A 23198-nucleotide genomic window follows, 5' to 3' on the forward strand; every position below is an offset into this window, starting at 1 on the left:
ATTTCGCGTAACAGGAATTAATCGGTTAATCACGTCGCGAATTAACGTTCTAATGCAGTCCGCTTTCAGCGTTGACAAACAGATTGGTAAATAAATTGCAGCTCAATAACGCTGCCGTAATTACATTCGGCAAGTACTATTAGCATGGGCCATCCATTGATGTGAAGTTAATCGTGGATATTTATAATACAAATTAAAAATTGGCACAAAAATCCGTGCATGTATTCTGCCATTCAATTACGCAATTGTTTTTCGATAAATGTATCGACAAGTCGCGTGGCAAAGCGACAAATCTCGAGTTTGAAATTAATAACAAATTAATGTAATTGCAAATTGTTATGTTTTGCTATTTTAAGAACCTGTACGATTCTTAAAATAGTGTTTTTTTTTTTAATAAAAGAAAAAAAGAAAAATGAATTGATTAATATTATAACACAAAATAATTGCAATCTTGGGAATTAGCATAATTACTTTAATGATAGAATTATACTCTTTTTCAAAAAATCGAATTTGTGTGCGACATGTTGCTAAGAACCGAGGAATGAACTCTCGGCCATTGCAAGCACGTCTTTAAATCGTTATAAGACTTTTATGACGATAGCAGCCGTAAAATCGGATGTAGGCAACCCAGGAGTAGTGAAAATCCATGTTGGACGGGTCAGATAGTGCAATAAAATTCGCAGACTGCACCAATAGTCAGCCTCTCTGCAACACGCTACATCGATAGGTCGAGTATGATTCACAAAAATCAGGTCGGGCTAAAATAGATCTCTGATATCCAAAGAAATGTATATCTTCTTTATTTACAGAATTTAGTAATTGTCTGAAAAAAATAGTAACGTTGTCCTAAAAAATGCGTTGTTTGTAAATTCATCCCCTTGAACATGCGTCCAAGCTGCTGTTGTCCTTTAAAAATAAAGATTTGTGAAATAAAAAATGTTAAGTCCATTCCTAGTTGATATAAAAAATTTTAATTTAATTATTTATATAATACATATAAAAATTATGAAATGTTTACACTTTTTAGAAGGTAAGAAAATGTTTCTCTTATTTGTTAAAAAATTATGTTTATTTTTTAACAAATTATGATAATTATATCATATTTATTCCTTAATTAAATCGTAATATAACTATTAATTGATAAGGTTTCGTATAACTGCGTGTAAAATACACAATATTTTTTAAAATATATAACTATTAATAATTATAAATTAGGCAATTATTTATAATTAAGGAACTCTGATTTCAATAATTTTTATATATGTTATCAAGGTCATTACTTTGAGTAATGTTGTGAAGATTTGCGCTAGTTGTTTATTAACAAGCTATCAACAAAATAAGTTTCATGAATTATACGTAATTTTCGGATATCATTTACATTTAATAGAACCTAATTGTAAATAATTACCATAAATAAATATTGATAACAAAAGATCAGCAAATTTATAGCTTTATTTGCACAAACTATTTTTTCTTATTAGAGACAAAATTAACTATTTATTATCAGTTTGAAAAAGTTAATCATTACCTATTAATGCTTAATATGGCAAATATGTAGAGATTTAACCAAATCTTTAAATTTTCAAAAAATTTTCTTTACAGTTTTTAATTATAGCCTTTGTTAAAAATAATATTTTTAGAAGAACATAAACAAATTTAAAAAAAGGTATTATCGAAGGAATTAATGCCACATTAAAAATAGGAAATTTTATAAACAATTCAAATCTCTCTTTGTATATTGATAATAAAGAAATATTTATAAAACAAACTATTATTTAATTAATTTCTTATAAAGTAATCATCTCCTAAGTAAATATAAGTATTATCAAACTTTTATACAGAACACTGAGAAGCTAAAAAATTAAAGTTACCTTATAATGTTATAAAAACAATCTAATATAAAATTTTTACAATTATAAATTTTATATTTCATTGTTTTTATAACATTATAAGATAACTGTAATTTATTATAATTAAAATTTTATTGATAAATATTATAAATATTAAGTTCCTAAAATGTTTACCATAGCTTTTATTTAAGGAACTCTGCTTAAATACTTAGTTTGACTAAAAACCAATATAATTATAGCATTAAATAATATTTCACACGACTTAAAAAATCTTATGACAAACAATATAATATAAAATCCTAATTTATAGTTACTTATCGATGCGTAAAGAGATATATACTTAAATTTAATAATTTACATACTAACAACTTACTTATTCTACTTTATCACGCTTATATAATAATTATATCCCAAACAAATGTAATTAGATAGCAAATCAATTTTTATTAAACAAAATTCATACAATTAATTAACCACTTCATCCAAAACTAATTAAAGATTATATTTAAACAATACATTGCTTAAATCAATTCTTAATGTTATTTAATTATTGCACTAAATCATCAAATCCGAAATAATATTCTTTGCATTTGTACAAGTCATTATTATTTAAGATTTTCATATCTGTGTTTATCATTAACTATATCCTCGAAACTTGGCACTGAATTTTCGCGAAAAGTGGTTTCCTTAGATTTCAATGCAAAATCCATAGATAAGTTTTCAATAATCTTTGCAAAAGACTTTACCCTCAATTTACCAATTTTGTTATCGTTCTCTTCGCATGGACGTGTGGTTGGTATGGCATCTGCTTCGGCTGTATGTTTATCTGAATCGTTTTCGATATTATCGTTGTCATCCAAAGTAATAACTTCAGGTATTATAGTTTTTCTATTGTTGTTTGTTTGTGCTATTGGATTATTCGCATTATCGATCTTTTCCTTTTCAAAGCATGGCATATACACATAATGCGTGTGGAAGTTCTTCAAATGCGTTTTATACGTGACCTCATCTGTAAAGATGCTTGGACACAATAAACATTTTACTATAGAAATGTTCTGATTTGATAGATACACTTGCGCATCAACTGGATTCTTACAAATGGAGTTCGCATGAGCATATTTCAGATGAGCATGGAAGAACATTAAAGATGGATATATCACCGCACATAAAGGACATGTATAACTGTGCACTGTTTCAAGCTTTTTATCTACAGTTTTATTGGTCTTCAAATTTGGTAAAATTACAACTTTAAGTCCATTTGATGTTGAAGGTAGTGTTATGGATTTATTATTAGATTCATTTAACGATGAAGTTTGATTGACTTGAAATACATTAGCGGATCCAGAATTTGAAGAAGTATCGTTTTCTGAAAGGTTATTGGTTGATCTAATCGGTAAAAATACTGGAGTGATAGTTTTATTTGATGCAGTAGCCATGAGTGTGTTTATCTGGACTTCAGAGCCGTTAATATGTGGACTTGCATGGCATAAAATTTTTTGCTGTATAATTTTATTATTGTTTGATGGTTTTACCTGGTGTGATGATTTAGATGGTATAGTTTTTTCTTGGTTTGATGGTTTAGGTAGTATAGTTTTACATTGGATTAATGGTTTAAATGGTATAGTTTTGACTTGGTTTGGTAATTCAGAAGGTACAGTGTTGACTTGGTTTGATGATTCAGGTAGTACAGGTTTTCCTTGGTTTGGCGGTTTAGATGGTACAGTTTTGACTTGGTTTGGAAATTCAGATGGTATAGTATTAACTTGGTTCGATGATTCAGGTAGTACAGAGTTTCCTTGGTTTGATGGTTCAGATGATACAGTTTTGACTTGATTTGGTAATTCAGATGGTACAGTGTTGACTTGGTTTGATGGCTCAGATAGTATAGCTTGGAATATATTTGATGGCTCTGGTAGTATTGCTTTGTCTTGGTTTGATGATTTAGTAGCTATCTTCTTTTTCTTCTGTTTTGCCAAATATTTTAGCCAGCGGTTTTGTATTTTGACAGATTGTTGAAGTAATTGAGACTGGCTATTTTCAGAGGATGAAGCTTCTGGTTGCTGAATAGATTGTTCTTGAACGTTGCTAACAGCAGAAGGCTTTGAAGCAGGATGTTTAGCTAGTAACTTATTAATATGCACCCTAATAATGTGCATTGTAACAGCACTGGCAGAAGAGAAATCCATATCGCAGAATAAGCAATCATAGCTATCTCCGACTAATTGTAAATTAGATATATCTGCGTTGGTGACATTGTTTGAATGAAAATGTTTTTCGTGACATTTCAACGATATAGCTGTTTCCAAAACTTCACCACAAGTACCACACACATGTCCATTGTAAATATCACGACAGGTATGAGTTAATTTTATATGTTCCTCAAGTAGAGTAGATGTTCTGCAACGCCTGCTGCAGTTGTTACATTGAAAATGGCCATCATTAGAATAAATTGCTTTGTGTGTCTTTAAATAATTAACAGTTGCACACTTCGTCTGACAAATCTGACAAGTGTACTCAGACGACTGTTCAATTTGTTTTTGTAAGTGTGTAAAAAAATCTGGTTTTTGCAGTCGGATCTCGGATTTGCGATCAAATGGATTTCTTTTTTCAAATCTTTTTGCAACCTCAGTCGAAGATTCTTCATTCAAATGAACATGCATCTTGTGCGAATAAAAATGTGACTCATGCTTGAATCCTTCATTGCATATTTCGCAGATATAAGTGTAGGATTTACGTATATCCTCTGAGTAATGTGTAAGTTTGTAATGATTATGAAACAAGTACATACCTTGAAAGGTTTGCTTACAGAGCGAGCATGTGAATATATGATTCTTGTAATAATACATCATGTGTTCCGTATAACGATCATGTGTTTCATATACCAAATAACACACGGTGCATGTCGTGGTATTTAATTTATCAGATTCCTCTTGATTTGGTTGAGAATTGTTCATAAGACTGTTAAGCATTTTTTGACCATGTAGATGTAATACATGAGATCGAAGTTCAACTTTCTTAAAAAAGCCTTGGTTGCAAAACATGCAATGGAAAGTGTAGCTCTTTGAAAATTGTGGCACATGCGCCGCCGTAATATGCGTTCGTAGAAAACGTTTAGAACTGAATCCAGTGTTACATATCGGACAAATATCGGTGATATTGCAAAAACTGCGCATGTGGTGTTGCAATTTCGCGTGACTATGAAATTGCTTTCCACATATAATACATAGCGCAATTTTAGTGTCTGATTCAACAACATCTTGTTGTGCGTTTACAATATCCTGATCATTAATTGTAGAATTCTCTGGAAAATTATTCTCTGGAAGCTTTTCGGAGGTTTGTGATTCGTTAGCAGTTTCAATCCCTTCTGTAACTATCAAATCATTTGCAACAACAGAATTTTCATCAATTACCGACATCTGATTCTCATTTGACTTTTCTGTAGAATCATTATTCGTATTTTCACATAAAGCAGAATGAGGCTTCTCATATGCAACTTTCTGTTCTTCTGAAATTTTATCAGCGTTCTTGTTATGATGCTCTTTAAGAACAATATCCGAGAACTTAAGATTTTCGGATGTACTTGTCTCTTTCAACGAATTATTTCGATCTTCTTCATCTTCCTTTTGTACTACGCAATGATTTTCATGTGAAATCAAAGTTGACAGCGAGGATTCCTTACAATGAGAGTATTTATGATGCAACTTATTAACTTCTTTATTCCTCTTGCAGTTTATCTCTTTATCTATTGGGTGCTGATCATTCTTTCTTTGAATATATTTTATACAATGAACATTTAAATGTTGTTCTAACGCTATAAAATTGGGTAATATTATATAACATATGCAACATTGATTTAGTTTAAACAAATGTTCTTGCAAATAATGGTCACACAGTTTACGTTTCCGTTTATATCGTGCATTACATATGCTTGACATATATGCTACATGACACGACTTAATATGCATCTGTTTATCCAATTTTGAAGAGAAACTCTTATTACATATTTTACACAAAAAACAGTCACCATTAGATTTCTTGGCATCCAGTATTGCCTCTTCTTTTGTGATATCTACAGCTGGAAAAATTGCCAAACGTTCCAGAGAAACTTCTAATTCTTTAAGCACCGTTTTATTTTGTATATTATTTTCTCGAAATGACGTTGAGTTGCGTTGAACAGTGAGAGAAGCATTTGTTTTAAATGTGGCACTATTTGTAGAAATCTGATTATTTTGGGGATTTTCGTCGCATCTGATCAAAGGAATTATACAATCCTTGCATTTAAAACGAATCATATTAGTTTTCCAAAAATCTAGATCAGTCACAATCTGTTTCGTTTCAATGTTGCGTCCTGCATTAGATTGGGTCTTGGATACATCTTTACTTTTACTTCTTGAATGTAAATTTATTTGTATAAAAGGAATAACTCTCGAAGATCGTAAACTATAGGGCAGTTCACGATAAGATAAAATTGATTTATTTGTATCGTCATTATTCATATTATCTTTAGCAGCTGTGTCTGGAAGATTGTCCAAAAAAGTTTTCATCATTTCAACATCCGCATGTATTTTTACAAATGGCTTCTTGGCGAGAGATACGTCGTCCTTTTCATTTTGTTCCGAAGTAAAGTGTGTCATTCGTTTCGAGCTGTTACTTGATTTTGTAGATAAAAGCTCAACTTTAATATCTTTTGTCGATCTAGAGTTTGAACTTTTTTTTACTTGTCTATCACGATGTAAAGCAAACGTAGACGAACCATTTTTTATGTTTAATTTATTTGGACTGTGCTTATCGCATTTGTTCTTGTAAAGTTCAAGATATTCTTGTATTGTAGGTTGCCGTAATCTTTTCGTAGATAACATTTTGTGACTAGATGATTCTTCTGTTGTTGATCCCTTAGTTTTTATCAGGTCATTGTTTCTAAGTCTAGTGTTTAGTTCTTTAACGGGATTATTTGAACGTTGTTCTTCATGTGCATCAATCTTCAATGTGGTACTTTCTTGAGGTGTATTTACATAATTCTTGGATCCCAAATTCAGCTGTTTAACTCTATTACTGGAATATATTAACTCATTATGCATGTGAAACAAATGAGATTGCAACAACAGCTTTTCGTTAAAACTACGACCACAAAAGTTACAATATGAAGATGAAGGCTTGCAATTGCTGCCACGTGCAATTTTTCCATGAGATGTCATAATATGCTCATGTAACTTGTCGTGTGTTTTATACTGTTTGTTGCAAACACTGCATTTAAAAACTGCAAAATTGTAATAGTACTTATGTTGTTCACAAGCAAAACTAGAATTAAACTTTCTGAAGCATATGTCACATTCTAGGTGATTGAGTTTTTTCTTTTTTTCCGCGACTTTTTGTAGCTTTCTTTTTTCACTAAATCTGTCGATTGTTGTTCCATAGGACGTACTTTTAGCATTGGATGTATTCCTATTAAAAATTTCATTGGAAGATTGTCGTTTCTTCTTGGACTGTGATGATGCATCATGTACCAATTCTTCTGTGGTGTTCACAATTTTACGTTTTAAGTTAATAATTTTATTTACGTCGCTTGAATACGCAGAATGACTATTAGCTGTAAGTTCATTTTCTTTATTGTTTATATTATTTTTTTGTGAAATATTATTTTCGGATGGTGATGATTTGGAACCAATCAAATTAAAACAATTTCTAACTAACATACAATTTTCAGTCGTATTAATGTTCAATGTCGCATCAATAGGATCTTCCTCAATCTCCTCTTTGATCTTCACTCCATTTTGAATCTTCCCATCACACTGCAAAATATATAAATTTACTTTACCTTCTTATACCTATTTAAAAGCACAACAGATTTCTCTAATATTTAACTTTTAAATATTTAACCCTAAAAATAAAATGCACCTTAAATAATGGGATCGATTTTCCAACGCCATAAATAACTATTTGCTAAATAAATTTGAAAATATATCCCCAATCGTAAATGTATGAACTACAATAAAATATCCATATTATAAACTTCCATATTGTAAGGATTTTGCGTTTGAAAGACGTTGTAAGATGCAATAGCCTATATTCGCCGGATATCGTGCGACAAAAAGTTCCAAAAAAAGAGTGAAAGCATTTTATGTTTGAAATGTAAGACGCAATACCCTATATTCACCGGATGCCGTGCGACAATTTATGCCTCGTCGTGGAATTTATGATTTTGACTAACAGAGACTGAGACACATGCAATCAAAAAAATATTTGATGCATCGCCGCAAAAAGTATGACTTCGGCAAATTACAGTTATTTCTAGGAATTACTGCGCAGTTATTATTTCTACAAATTATTACGCAGTTGTTGCTAATCAAGAGATATAGAAACAATACCGAGTATAAATCAATTAGATTGCGTATTTCGTGTCGGACCAAAGAAGTGAAGTAAGATGAACCAAGGAAGCCGGAGTCGAGTTAAGTGAGTCGAGTCGAGTCAAACCGAATTGAATAGAGTCAATTAAGTCGTATTGTGATGCATAAATCGAATTAGATAACCTCTCGCTGACTCCCGTGCAAACTAATGAGAGCCATTGCAACATACAGAGTAGCCCATTGAAAACAAAACAGACTGAATAACTCCTACAAAAATGATTTTTCGAAAAAACGCAAAAACAGGTCGATTTTTATTGGGAAAGGAACATATTTTGACGTAAAATTCTTACCCTCAACTTCAATCCCCTAGGCAGAGGTTCCAACCCCTAAAAAATTTCAAATGGGAAGGAGGGTCAAATAATACATCATTAGAAAGATCTTTCAATTCTCTATATTCCTATGTTTGATTTTTTTAATTCGATCAATTCGTTTAGAAGATACAGGATGTTAAATCTAAAACTAACTAAATCTTCATATCTTCAAACTTTTTTCTTTATTATCTATCAAACCAGTACATTAATCAGTTGCAAGGGGTGTCTAAAGATATATCATCGTGTAAATTAGCGTAGTAATTGTTCGAAATGTTGACCACTAACTTCTATACAATAATAGAGATTTTGCTCGAAACGTCGCACATTCTGAAGCATTTGTAGGGTGATTTGACGGCATTCGTTGACGATACGTTGACGCAAATCTTCTAAAAAAGCTGGTTGTGTCCCCAAATTTGTCTCCATTGGATTTCTTTTTGTAGGGTTACTTAAAAAGTAAAATTTATGCAACACAACCGGTTTCTTTAGAAGATTTACGTCAACGTATCGTCAACAAATGCCGTCAAATCACTCCACAAATGCTTCAAAATGTGCGACAACGTTTCGAGCAGAATCTCTATTATTGTATGGAAGTTGGTGGTCAACATTTCGAACAATTACTACGCTAACTTACACGATGGTATGTCTTTAGACACCCCTTACAACTGATTAATGTACTAGTTCGATAGATAATAAAGAAAAAAGTTTGAGATATAAAGATTTGTTTGTTTTAGATTTGACACCCTGTATCTTCTAAACCAGGCCTCGGAATTATTTCATCTTTTCAGCCAATTCTCGTGGTATACGCCTCCTTTCCTCTCTTCACCGCGCGCGCGGCAGCCGCTAGGGCCAGCGCCGCCCAGCGTTAGGAGCGGCGCTATCCGATTAATGTTAAAAAAATTTATTAAAAATATTTTTTTCCTCAATAGCAATAATACCTCATGGGTGACGTGGAAATCTATTGAAATATTTTCACATAATAAATTTAAAAATAAAAAAAATATTTTTAATAAATTTTTTTAACTTTTAATGATCAAGGGAGAAGAACCCAACATTTATCGGATAGCGCCACTCCTAACGCTCGGCGGCGCTGGCCCTAGCGGCTGCCGCGCGTGCGGTGAAGAGAGGAAAGGAGACGTATACCACGAGAATCGGCTGAAAAGATGAAATAATTCCGAGGCCTGTTCTAAACGAATTAATCGAATTTAAAAAATTAATCGTAGGAATATAGGGAATTGAAAGATCTTTCTAATGAATTATTTACGAACCCTCTTTCCCATTTAAAATCTTTTAAGGATTGGTATCCCCGCCTAAGAGGTTGAAGTTGAAGGTAAAAATTTTACGTCAAAAGATGTCTCCCTCCTAATAAAAATCGACCTGTTTTTGCGTTTTTTCGAAAAATCATTTTTGTAGGAGTTATTCAGTCTGTTTTGTTTTCGATGTGTCACTCTATATATCTCGTACGCTCTTATAATCCTGAATAAACTAAATTATTGAAAAAAAAAAAAACTGCCCGTGCCTGTAAGCAGTTACCAGAAACACACAACCCCACTGCGTGCATGTGTCATAATGGCTAATCATGTGCTCTTAAAGGACTCCATTATATCCAATCCTCTTTGATCAATACGATCAAAACTGACTGTATATTTGAGTAACATTTACCGCCCCGAGCTACTAATAAGCTATATAACATATTAAAGTAAGTCTTGAAAAAGTAGAGACTTCCACTGTTGAAAAGAAAAAGCTATATTGGACGAGAACGTTTGTCTCATATGTGTTCGTTTTTAATATGCCTATTATACACGGTAGTAAATGTGAGAAAAGAACAGACGTTGTGTGTTGTGTGTGCATGTGTGTGTGTGTATCTCCGCCTATTGCCTATCCTTGGCCGCCAACTACACATCCGTTATTATGGGAAAAAATCTCTAGTATATTGTATAGGGAGTTGCAAACACGACTTACGCATGTGTAATAATAAAATATGTGTTTTTACCCTGGAACAAACATTTTGACATACTAAACAACTTTGGGCATACTCTCAGTGGGTGTTTACGATAATTCAAGTTCGAGTTAGTTTCACTAGGACCGAAAAATGAGATAAACATAACCATCTAGAACCTTTATGATTTATGACAACTCGACGCTGTCTTGTATTGCTTGAGTTAAATTAATTGAATTTGTTGAGTTTATAGAGCAAATTTTATTGTAATAAAAAAATGTCAACTGCAAATCAGTCTATGAAAGAAACAAATAATGTTGGTATGTATGTTGGTATACCTCTTTAATAGATATAATTATATATATATGTATATAATTATATTTATTAAACTCAACAAATTCAATGAATTTAACTCAAGCAATACAAGACAGCATCGTGTTGTCATGAATCATAAAGGTTCTAGATGGTTATGTATATCTCATTTTTCGGTCCTAGTCAGTGATGCGATATTTCCCACAGCGGTCCCGGCTCCGCTGCCTCACACAACCTTACAGAAGCGCTACGTCACGTATCCGTGTGAGCTCGGCCGTTCAACCAATGGAAGAGAGCGAACGCTCCCTTCCACCGAGCCGACACAACAGACGATAAATGCATGCTACTTGCATGTTAAAAGCAAGCGTTTCTGATTCAGAAAAGAAATTCTGAGGCGAGTGGCTGGAATATTAGAGATCACCTGTTCGAAACCTGCTTCGTGCAACTTTTTTTTCTTTTTTCCACATTTGTTTCTAACATAGTAAATTATTAGATAATATTTTTTTGCCCAAAAAAATAATATTTTCTATTTATTATTAATATTCGCATATATTAAACTAACAATTTTAGAAATAATACAGATCTGCTATTGTTAATAGAAAAATGAAGTTATTTTACAATGTTGCAACAAAGTGCTAATTTAACATATGCGAATATTTTTAATAAAGATAAAATAATTTTTTTAGCCAAAAACATTATCTAATAATTTACTTAAAATAAATATCAAAAAAGGAAAAAAAGTTACAAAATCACAGTTTTCAAACACGAGATTTTTAATATTCTTGCCATTCGCCTTACTCGTTTAACCATGCTTGTTATTTTACATTTATCAACATAAAAGATTACACGCCTGCAAAGCTTTTAATTATTTATTTTAAACTACTGCATATTAGCAAGAGTTACTGCAGTAACTACATATACATGTACTGTGGAGATTAGTGGAGGAACACAGTAGCATATTAAAACTGCAGTCAAATAGATGTAGATTGGTAATTTTATTAATACTATTAATAAGTAGTGGTCTTTCGCACCACCTTTGAGGTTCCACTTATGGCGCGTTCGATTTTTTTTTAAGTGGATCGTCGCCTGGAGCCCTATTGTACCACTTTTTTTACACCTGTTATTTACAGGTTAAAATAATTTACAGTAGTTGACACTGTATTTTTGTATCTATATACTTACTGTACTTTGTATACTCACTGTACTTGTACTTTTGCGCGTTGCGCGTATATTGGCGAGTTGGGAAAATTACTTACTTTATAATTTTTTATAAATACAAAATATATTTTGTATTTATTATGCCTGCAATGCTATCAAGAGTAATGAGAAATACAAGGTGTCCCATTTTAAACAATCCACTCAAATATCTCAGAAACACCGAGTTAAATAATAAAATTTTTTAAATAAAAGTTGTAGGATTTGGAGAGAGAAAAAATATAGGAATATTTGTTTGACCTTGGATGGAAGCGCTTCTGAGATTTGAAGGTCATTTTTATTTTTTTAAATGGAACCACTTTAATTTTTTTATATAAATCGATTTCTCATAATATTTGTCGTAAAAAGTTATAAAACTAGGATGGCCAAAAATTGAATGGTTTACAAGATATTTTATACTTTAATTTGACATAATTTTACATAAACTATAAAATATCTCGTTAAATATTCATTTTTCAATTATCTTACTTCAACACTTTTATGCACAAAATAATGAGAGGAATCAATTGGTATAAAAAAAACACATAGTTGTCTTTAAGAAAAAATCTAGCAGAGCTATATTTAAGCTATATTTAGCAGATATGATATAATATACTTTCTTCTTAAATATATATACTTTTTTCTTAAAGTCAACTATGTATTTTTTTACACCAATTGATTCCTCTCATTATTTTGTGCATAAAAGTGTTGAAGTAAGATAATTGAAAAATGAATATTTAACGAGATATTTTATAGTTTATGTAAAATTATGTCAAATTAAAGTATAAAATATCTTGTAAACCATTCAATTTTTGGCCATCCTAGTTTTATAACTTTTTACGACAAATATTATGAGAAATCGATTTATATAAAAAAATTAAAGTGGTTCCATTTAAAAAAATAAAAATGACCTTCAAATCTCAGAAGCGCTTCCATCCAAGGTCAAACAAATATTCCTATATTTTTTCTCTCTCCAAATCCTACAACTTTTATTTAAAAAATTTTATTATTTAACTCGGTGTTTCTGAGATATTTGAGTGGATTGTTTAAAATGGGACACCTTGTATTTCTCATTACTCTTGATAGCATTGCAGGCATAATAAATACAAAATATATTTTGTATTTATAAAAAATTATAAAGTAAGTAATTTTCCCAACTCACCAATATACGCGCAACGCGCAAAAGTACAAGTACAGTGAGTATACAAAGTACAGTAAGTATATAGATACAAAAATACAGTGTCAACTACTGTAAATTATTTTAACCTGTAAATAACAGGTGTAAAAAAAGTGGTACAATAGGGCTCCAGGCGACGATCCACTTAAAAAAATCGAACGCGCCATAAGTGGAACCTCAAAGGTGGTGCGGAAGACCACTACTTATTAATAGTATTAATAAAATTACCAATCTACATCTATTTGACTGCAGTTTTAATATGCTACTGTGTTCCTCCACTAATCTCCACAGTACATGTATATGTAGTTACTGCAGTAACTCTTGCTAATATGCAGTAGTTTAAAATAAATAATTAAAAGCTTTGCAGGCGTGTAATCTTTTATGTTGATAAATGTAAAATAACAAGCATGGTTAAACGAGTAAGGCGAATGGCAAGAATATTAAAAATCTCGTGTTTGAAAACTGTGATTTTGTAACTTTTTTTCCTTTTTTGATATTTATTTTAAGTAAATTATTAGATAATGTTTTTGGCTAAAAAAAATTATTTTATCTTTATTAAAAATATTCGCATATGTTAAATTAGCACTTTGTTGCAACATTGTAAAATAACTTCATTTTTCTATTAACAATAGCAGATCTGTATTATTTCTAAAATTGTTAGTTTAATATATGCGAATATTAATAATAAATAGAAAATATTATTTTTTTGGGCAAAAAAATATTATCTAATAATTTACTATGTTAGAAACAAATGTGGAAAAAAGAAAAAAAAGTTGCACGAAGCAGGTTTCGAACAGGTGATCTCTAATATTCCAGCCACTCGCCTCAGAATTTCTTTTCTGAATCAGAAACGCTTGCTTTTAACATGCAAGTAGCATGCATTTATCGTCTGTTGTGTCGGCTCGGTGGAAGGGAGCGTTCGCTCTCTTCCATTGGTTGAACGGCCGAGCTCACACGGATACGTGACGTAGCGCTTCTGTAAGGTTGTGTGAGGCAGCGGAGCCGGGACCGCTGTGGGAAATATCGCATCACTGGTCCTAGTGAAACTAACTCGAACTTGAATTATCGTAAACACCCAGTGCAACTTCGCATAGATTAAAAAAAAAGCTATAAAAAAAACTATCCAGAGCTTGTGGACGCAAAGCCGACACTATACAAGTTACTAACCAACGGTATTTTTCGCTATTTTACAATTTGATTATAGGAGTTGATTATGGGAGCTTTTATCAAGGCATTTAGGCGACACACATTGACACGGTGTCAGACAGGGCTTTCCATCAATGACACGCCACGGCACGGTTCGACACAGCAGAAGAGCATAGTCGAACACAGAGTCTAGTTCATGGCTGCCAATTTTTGGGATGGTATTCTAGAGAATTTTCATTTTATCCATCTACAAAATATATTTATACTCATCACAATCGTAAACAATAATAAATGATGGTTATGTTGATTTGTACGTACTTTAAATATGCCAATATGCTCCTGGTACGCCAATTTTTCAATTAAATGTACTTACTAGATATCATGGGAAGACATAAGCAGACTCTAGCGGTCTAGTTCAGAACTAAACGCGTTCCATCAAGTATCTAAGCACAGTGTTTGATCGTGTCACACAGTGTCGATTTGTGTCTCCTAGATGGAAAGCTCCCTATTTCAACCACATACTTATTCAATATATAAGGCCCTACGCACAATAGAGAAAATATTAAGAATAAGAATAAATATTAAATATTAGGAAGAGCAATTCGGATTTATTTTATTTCAAACAAGAACAGAATGGATTAACCCATTAAGGACCAACGGACGTTTTTTCGTGACTTTTCAGCGGCTGTTTTTTCTACTAAACTGGTCCGGAAAAAATTCTAAAACAATCATTTCTGACGTAAAATTTATTGAACTTTCAGAATCTGTCTTTAGAATTTTTCCAAAATGCGATCCGAAAAAGTTATGTTTGTTTATTTAAAAAAAAACCCGATTTTTTCACTCCAACATTTTTTTAAATCGATATTTTCGCATCGAAATCAGATGAGGATATCTCTGGGAAGTGAAAATCTTGCGTCCATAGACCCTAAGCTTCAAAATGTATGAGTGAGTATTTTGAAATTAAAGATGGCGACGTCCAATATGGCGATCCAAAGCCATTAATGTTACGCTTTTTTCGATTACTCCGAGCACAATTTCTTTTGATAAATTCCTAATGAAAATGAGTCTACTGAGTTTTTTTGGGTCGTTGATTACAAATCTCTCATAAAATTTCCCGAATTCAAGATGGCGGATCCAATATGGCGGACGGAAATTCTCAAAATTGTTCAATTTTTATAAAAATTTGTATATAAGAGTTTTTTTAATCGCTGATTACGAATCTGTTATCAGATTTCCCGAATTCAAGATGGCGGACAAAAATTCTCAAAATAGTTCGATTTTTATACAAATTTGTATATAGGGGTTTTTTGGGTCGCTAATTACGAATCTGTTATCAGATTTCCCGAATTCAAGATGGTGGATCTAATATGGCGGACAAAATAAAAATTTTGAGAATTTCCATCCGCCATGTTGGATCCGCCATCTTAAATTCGGGAAATCTGATAAAAGATTTGTAATCAGCGACCCAAAAAACCTCTATATACAAATTTGTATAAAAATTGAACCATTTTGAAAATTTTCGTCCACAATCTTGAATTCATGATTTTAATCCATTTCATTTTCTTGTTTTAAAATGAAATAATATCAATTTCCTACTTCTAATATTTAATATTTATTCTTATTCCTAATATTTTCTCTATTGTGCGTAAGACCTAATACTAGACTGCTTTAGTTTCTAATTATCTAAAAAGTGACAGTCAATGCAGTGGTAGAGATAGTAGCTATTTGTAAGTCTGCCACACAGATAAGATTGTACATATCAGTACATTAGTGACAAATAAGGTTTGTTCGCGTCGCAATGCCCCAACATGCTCCTACTCGCTCCAATTTACAGTATACGTAACGTAATACTATAGATTGGAGCATATTGTTTCTAACCAATGTTTCTAACCAATCATTTACAAGAGTGCTATAGTATATGAGCCCCTTATTTCTCAAGTGTAAGTCCAAAATTAGAGATTTTGAACTTACCAGAAATGTGTTCTGAAGGATTGTCTGCATCTAGTAAACAAGTAAGTCTAACTTCATAAATAAGCTGCTGAGAGCAGTACAAAGTTGGAGGAGTAAACGATAGGCAGCCCAAACGCAAAATATTAATTTCCTACAAATTTAGAAATTAAACTTGCACCACTTGGCAAATAAGGGGTTCATATGTCGCTTGAAACAGCAGACTTGCAAATACTGCCGCGTCACGTCCTGCCACAAAGAAGTTAGCAGTCTAGTATTATATATCTATACTCTGTCCAGCGAGAGAAGGACCCGTGGTTTGCGCATAGGAGAAGTATAGCGACCAAAGTGGGAAGAGCGTTGGCATAAGCAACGCAGCATTGTACTGCAGCATTGTAAGCAGTTACAGTCCTGTAGAGTGGGAAGCTTTCTAAGCGCCCCGTGAGGAGAAACATGCCCGAAACGGACGCGTTTTCGTCCTACCCACGAGTTCTTCTCTCGCATGACTATAAACTCTGTATAGTATATATAGTATTATAAACTCTGTCCAGCGAGAGAAGAACCCGCGGAGCGGGTCAGCGAGAATAAGACGAAAACTCGTCCGTTTCACGCAGGTCTCCCGTCACGGGGCGCTTAGAAAGCCCCCCACTCCACAAAACTGTAACTGCTTGTGCAGTACAATACTGCGTTGCAAATGCCAACGCTCTCCCCACTTTGGCCGCTATACTTCTATGCGTAAATTTGCGAGTCCTTCTCTTGCTGGACAGAATATAAAAGTCTGTGGTTTCAATTTAAAAAAGTAACGGATAAACTTCCGAAAAGCTATCACCTCCGATTTGGCTGATTTTCAACCTAAATATTTATTTTATCTAGTAAATAATATTCCCAAATGGATTTTTGGCGCAAATGCCCCCTCCGTCCCCCAACCCCTCTCAAAGGTAAAACTTTTTGTTAATTATTTTAGAAAGCGTTTATTGTACGGAAAAAGTTGTAAAACAAAAAATAAAGTTCATAAAATGCTCTACAAATAAGGTCCTATACATATCTTACTTAACTCCAATATTTTAGCCGTTATTAACAAAAATCTGGAGGCAGTGTGTTCCGCCCCCTTACGGGGGGCTCCACCATCAAAAAACTATACACATAGGGTATGGATTAAATCACGCTTTGTGTAGAAATTCGTAAACCCATGTGGAACCTCGTTTCGCGTGGAAAGTATATACGTGGAGGCAGTGTGTTCCGCCCCCCCTGCGGAAAGCTCCACCATCAAAAAACTATACACAAGGTCTGGATTAAATCTCGCTTTGTGTAGAAAGTCTTAAACCCATGTAGAACCTCGCTTCGCATTGTAAAGTGTATGCGTAGATACAGTGGCTACCGCCCCTCCTATGGGGGCTTTTACAAGTTTTTTGATAATAACGACTAAAATATTGGAATTAGGTAAAATATGTATAGAACTTTATTTGTAGAACTTTTTATGAGCTTCATTTTTTGTTTAACAACTTTTTCCGTACAATGAATACTTTCTGAAATAATTAACAAAAACAGTTTTACCTTTGAGGGGAGCTGGAGGGCGGAGAGGGCATTTGCGCCAAAAATCCATTTAAGAATATAATTTACTAGATAAAATAAGTATTTAGGCTGAATATCAGCCAAATCGGAGGTGATAGCTTTTCGGAAGTCCACCCAAGGTAACTTCTAGTTAAGCAGATTAGGTTAGATTAGGATTAGGGTTAGGGTTAGGGTTAGGGTTAAGATATTTTTTTCATTTACGCATGCACAGATTATTTCCGCAACTCGGAACCTATACCTATACTGATCGATTTGTTTATGTCTCTCTATCAATTTTCATCGAAATCTAACTTGAATCATATAAATTTTACACTAAATTAAAATTGTATCCTATATTAATCCAAAATGCCATAAAATCTTGGATATATTATTGCGTAATTATATATTACGAAAAAAGCTTAATTCTCTTTTCTGATTAAAGTTAGCGTCAACGTCGATAAAGTCGAACCCTACGTATTTAATTCTACATGTTTTCGCAACCTTTCTGCTATACCGACTGTCTCAATCCACGTTACACGCAAAGCAATATCATGCAACTTTGACTGTGTTCAGAGATAGTTAATGATTAGCTTTCCCCTCCCAAACTAATTAATAAATTTAGAAGTATATTTTAATCATCCATAAACAATTACTCGACAAGTACATAACCGTTGCATTTTTTGATGACGCTATTATTGCACGCATTGAACAACTACTTGCTTATATAACCCATTGACTAACCTCCCTAACCTTCTTTATGACAAAAATCTAGAATATTCTTATCCACCATGTGGATTGCCAAATTAAACATTGTATCATGTTTAAAAATAATTATTATCAAACATGTTTATAAAATCTTTTTGTACAAAAAAATAAATATTACAGAAAATTGAATAACACAGTATAATTTAATGAACAATTTTTAAATAAACAGTTTTCTTCCATTTCAAATTTACTTCACAAATAAAGCAAAATTTGCTCAAACACTTAAAACATTCTTATATATTCAATATTAATATAAAATATATTAAACCCCTGTATGTAAAACGTAGTCTTTAATCTCATAAATGTAATAAAAAGTCTAACTACTTCTATAATTACTTATGTATGTATGTATGTATGTATGTAAGTACATATATATACACACATATATATATATATATATATATATTAACAAAAGTACTTACTGTTAGATCTGCATGTGTATTAATGCATATAGCATCTACATGTCTCTCGTATAATAGAACTCTAGCCATGTCACGAAGTGTGCTGCACGATTACTTCTGTAACACGTCAAATTATAAATCATATTATTAATCTTCATCAAACAAGAGTAATATTTTCAAATATTTATGAAAAAAATACCTTTCTATATATCTCAAATTAAAACTTAAACACGTTAACAGATTATGAACTGACTAGCATTATATACATGCTGCAATGAGATTGTCTATCTTTAATATGTCATAATCAATCTAAACAAATAATCTACAAGTGTACATATAAAAGTTAATAATCTATTGTATTTAAATACAATGTGACAATTATGTATATAATGTGATGTGCACATGTGTAATATGGCACAATTTTTAAGATTAAACTTGCGTTACTTTCAACAAGAAATCGTTTCCAATTATAAAATATATGTAAAGATTTTATATAACACATTATCTCTTTTAATTTAAAACGAAATGATAAAATAAACTTTTAGAGATCATCCATAATGTACCTGAATGTGCTGGATCATTGAAGAGGATACCAGAAATTACACTATATATTGATTTAAAACCAACAATTACACTTCGATCACGTCCTTCTAATAGCACAACAGTACTTCGTTAGATAAGATGATTAATCACTGAACGATACGCAACTTGGCAAGGCATTCACACACCCAATATCATCCAATTCTGCGTACTACTCCACTCCGCACTATCTACATCAAGACTAGCCAGCTAAGCAAGCTGAGCACAAAATGGCCGCGATATTAACAGAATGCGCACTGCGCGGTAACACAGCGAGCGTAATCGGAATCAAACCTAACCTAACCCTAGCTAACTGTACCTAGCCGTAGTCTAACTTATTCCTCTTTATCCTAAAAGCAACTTAAAAAATCTTCTTGATATTATTACTATTAAGACTATAAAGAAAAGTTGCAATACTTTTTTTCTCAACAACATATATTTCTATTTTATTAGTAAAATGAGTATGAGAAAATGTAAGACAATAAACTCCAGTCTGATAAGTTACCGACAGAGATGACTTGATAGTAAATGCAGTCACCTCTATATCATCTAAAACAATGCTCAAAATTAGATGCACATTTCGAATTGATTCCCGAGACGATACCTTTCATCTCCCCACTACCACTCAAGGTTTAACAGCTGAGTCACCGATACCGCGTCTAAGGCCGGATCTACAATAGATGTAGTAAGCTTTAAGCCATAAGATATTGATCAATCATAGTCAATTATTCTTTACACATTCGTCTGTGAATGGACAATTTCTTACGGCCTAAAGCTTACTACACCTATTGTAGATCCGGTCTAATATTCTGACGTCCCTGTGTAAGAAATAGGTTTGTACCTTTCATGAAATCGTTATTAATATTTATATAGGAACGCTCCTGAGTCGGAACATTAGACGCGCTATCGGCGGCTCGGCCGTCGAGCCTCGAACGGTAAGTGGGGAGGGAGGGGGGGGATAGGAGGCGTCGTCTCGGGAATCGGCTCGAAATGTGCATCTAATTCCGAGCACTGATTTAAAAGAATCCATATAAAATGTAATATTATGACAATAATGCAATATTATTACATTGTTAATAACTGATCTATATTAGTTTTATTATAAAATAAACTTGATAAAAAACAGAAAAACTTTTTCCATATTTACGTTACATGGCACGTTACTTTTTTATCTCATTCGTAATATACAGGGTGTCCGGTAATTGCTGAATCACCTCTTGTGTGCAGATAGAGCGGGTTACACCAAGAAGTCCTCGGTAGATAAGTCCTCTACCGTTTTGCGATTTTCGTAATAATTAATGAGAAATTAATTAAAAATCGGCCAATTTGCGCGACTCTAAGCAGCGAGAAGAGACAGCCCACTGGTCGCTAAGACGCAAGGATCTAGCGTTACGCACCGCTCGTATGTTGCCGTTGTCATTTGTAGGCGCTCCTCACAACGCTTTATCGCGCGCCTAGTAACCAAATAACAGTGGACTGTATCGCCACAGGTCTTTTCTCGCCGCGCTCTTAAACTCGTGAATTGGCCGATATTTTAAAATTATTTTCTCATTAATTATTGCAAAAATCGCAAAATGGTAAAGGACTTTTCTACTCGGTTTTACCCGCTCTATCTGCACCGGAGAGGTGATTCAGCAATTACCAGACATCCTGTAGATAAAATTATCAAGAGTATAAATTGCTTTTAAACTGTGTCACTAACAGATCAAAATACACACACATAAAAAGTACAACTATAGGCCAGATAAAAATACTCGTACAAAAAGTTTTAACTGTGTCGTCATTTAGAACCGAAGAAGTATCCGGATAATAACCGAATACCCGATTAATTAGGTAATATCCGAGATAACCGGGCAATTGGGTATTGATAGCACTAGTTTTAACTATATTTTTAACTAAATATATTTTCAATAAAATTTTTCATATAATAAAATAATAAATAATATTTCTTTATTAGATGTGACACAGCTATTTTTCTCGTTACTAAACATAATAAATAAAAAATATCGAAATTTTTATATAAAAGATCTAATGTATTGTGTCTTGATTGATCATTATTAATTGATTATTACGCAATTGCACATAACACTTAAAAACCTTGAGACATTTCATTTTTGTTATTTTCTCAATCATTAAAACTTCGATATTACTAACATCCTTTCACTACTTCCGCAATCGGATTACACTAATACCAAATTCATTTCATTGGTATCGTTATTTTATCAAGCGTGGAAACTCCTTCGATTTCGAGCGAGAACAACAACACTGCCAGGATATTCAATTTTCACGGATGCAATCTAGCACAATGGCGCGAAATCATTAACGATAAGAGCATTAGTACCTACTTACCAGCCGCAGAAGTCCTACGACAAAGTTTCCTACAAGTACAAGCTGTAAGCAGTGTAAAACACTATTCAAATATTCTCTTGAATTATGTATTTCCGTTGGGTGGTGGTGTAGTGGAAGATATGGAGGATGGGGATTGAAGGAGGCGAGAGACACAGTTAGATTCGAGCGGCGGAAGTAGAAGCTTCTCATGAAGGATTCAGGATAGCGCATTAGATTCAATTCCGTTTCGTTTTCTCGGAGCTGACACTCGTGTGTTCGCGCTGGATTAGACCGCAATTCCGCATTACGTTCGGACTGTACGTTGAAGAGTGCAGTATCCATTTGGTTCATTCGTTTGCACAGAATACATTAAGAATACTTAACTTAAAGCTCTTTATTACTCTAAAGTTGTGAAAACATCGAATAATTAATAACATGAAAATATGTCATAGCTTTAATCTAACTTTATTTGAATTCCAATAAAATCTAAATTATAGTATTATTTCTTATTGGAAAATAAAATCATTTTTATATGTGTTTTAACCCTCAAAACAGAAGCTTGGGCAATTTCTATTGCTAAAGATGCTTGCAGGCGGGTTCCTTATGAGAAAAAAGTTAGTGATGGGAACACTTCAAGGCCAAAAACCTGTAACATCAATCAATTTTTTATTAATATATATCGAGCAATTGAAATCGACGGTGAGTACAAAAGACCCATGAGTTCGGTTTTTGTTGTCAAAATTGGAATTTTAAAAAACATGTTTTTTCGTATGTATTCATTCTTCTCATAAAAATAAACATATTTTTAAAGTTTCGATAATATTTTATTCTAAACAGAATGTGAAAAAATTGCTGTATGCTTGAGTGAAGTGCGACAATCGCTCCGTCCTCGTTAATTTCAAAAAACAATATTTTTAAGCTCAAAAAGTATCCAATATTTTAACCTCATTTTATATGTTTTTATTTTATGAGATAATAATATAAGCACAAAATAAATATCAGAATTTTTTTACTAATTTACATGTTTTTATCTCTTCTAAAATATGTTTTCATACATTCTAATAATTATCTTTTTTTTAAGCGACAATAATTCTCATCAACTCATCAACTATGAGCTTTGTACTAAAGAACTTCCAGTGTTTTTTATAAGTCAAATTTAAAAAAATAAATGTTTTAAATATGCTAACATACAATTGCTCCTCGAAAAACAATAAAAATCAAATATTCAAAATAAACTTTTCGCCAATTTCATTATTTGGACATTTAATTAACACTTCAATAAACTTACGTGAATTTT

General features: G+C 32.5%; 1 protein-coding gene and 1 long non-coding RNA gene across 2 annotated transcripts; one reads left to right on the forward strand and one right to left on the reverse strand.

Moving 5' to 3' along the window:
- Positions 1-2274: 2274 nt before the first annotated feature.
- On the reverse strand, positions 2275-19700 carry LOC105674298 (zinc finger protein 236-like). The gene is made up of 3 exons (XM_067348055.1): positions 19558-19700; positions 19016-19111; positions 2275-7639 (listed from the first exon to the last, which is right to left on the reverse strand). The coding sequence occupies exons 2-3, from the start codon at positions 19082-19084 to the stop codon at positions 2456-2458; spliced, it is 5253 nt and encodes a 1750-aa protein (XP_067204156.1). The 5' UTR covers positions 19085-19111; positions 19558-19700; the 3' UTR covers positions 2275-2455.
- A 281-nt stretch (positions 19701-19981) lies between these two features.
- LOC136997361 (uncharacterized) lies at positions 19982-22950 on the forward strand. Its single transcript, XR_010888147.1, has 2 exons — positions 19982-22218; positions 22457-22950. It is a non-coding gene; the product is annotated as an uncharacterized lncRNA (long non-coding RNA).
- Positions 22951-23198: the final 248 nt, after the last annotated feature.

This window comes from Linepithema humile, chromosome 1, assembly GCF_040581485.1.
Source record: "Linepithema humile isolate Giens D197 chromosome 1, Lhum_UNIL_v1.0, whole genome shotgun sequence".
Classification (NCBI taxonomy): Eukaryota; Metazoa; Arthropoda; class Insecta; order Hymenoptera; family Formicidae; genus Linepithema; species Linepithema humile.

Coding starts and splice junctions, on each gene's coding strand:
- LOC105674298 (XM_067348055.1), bottom strand. CDS start 19,084: ATGGCTAGAGTTCTATTATACGAGAGACATGTAGATGCTATATGCATT. Junction 7,640..19,015: donor ATACACATGCAGATCTAACA/GTAAGTACTTTT, acceptor TATATTTTGCAG/TGTGATGGGAAGATTCAAAA.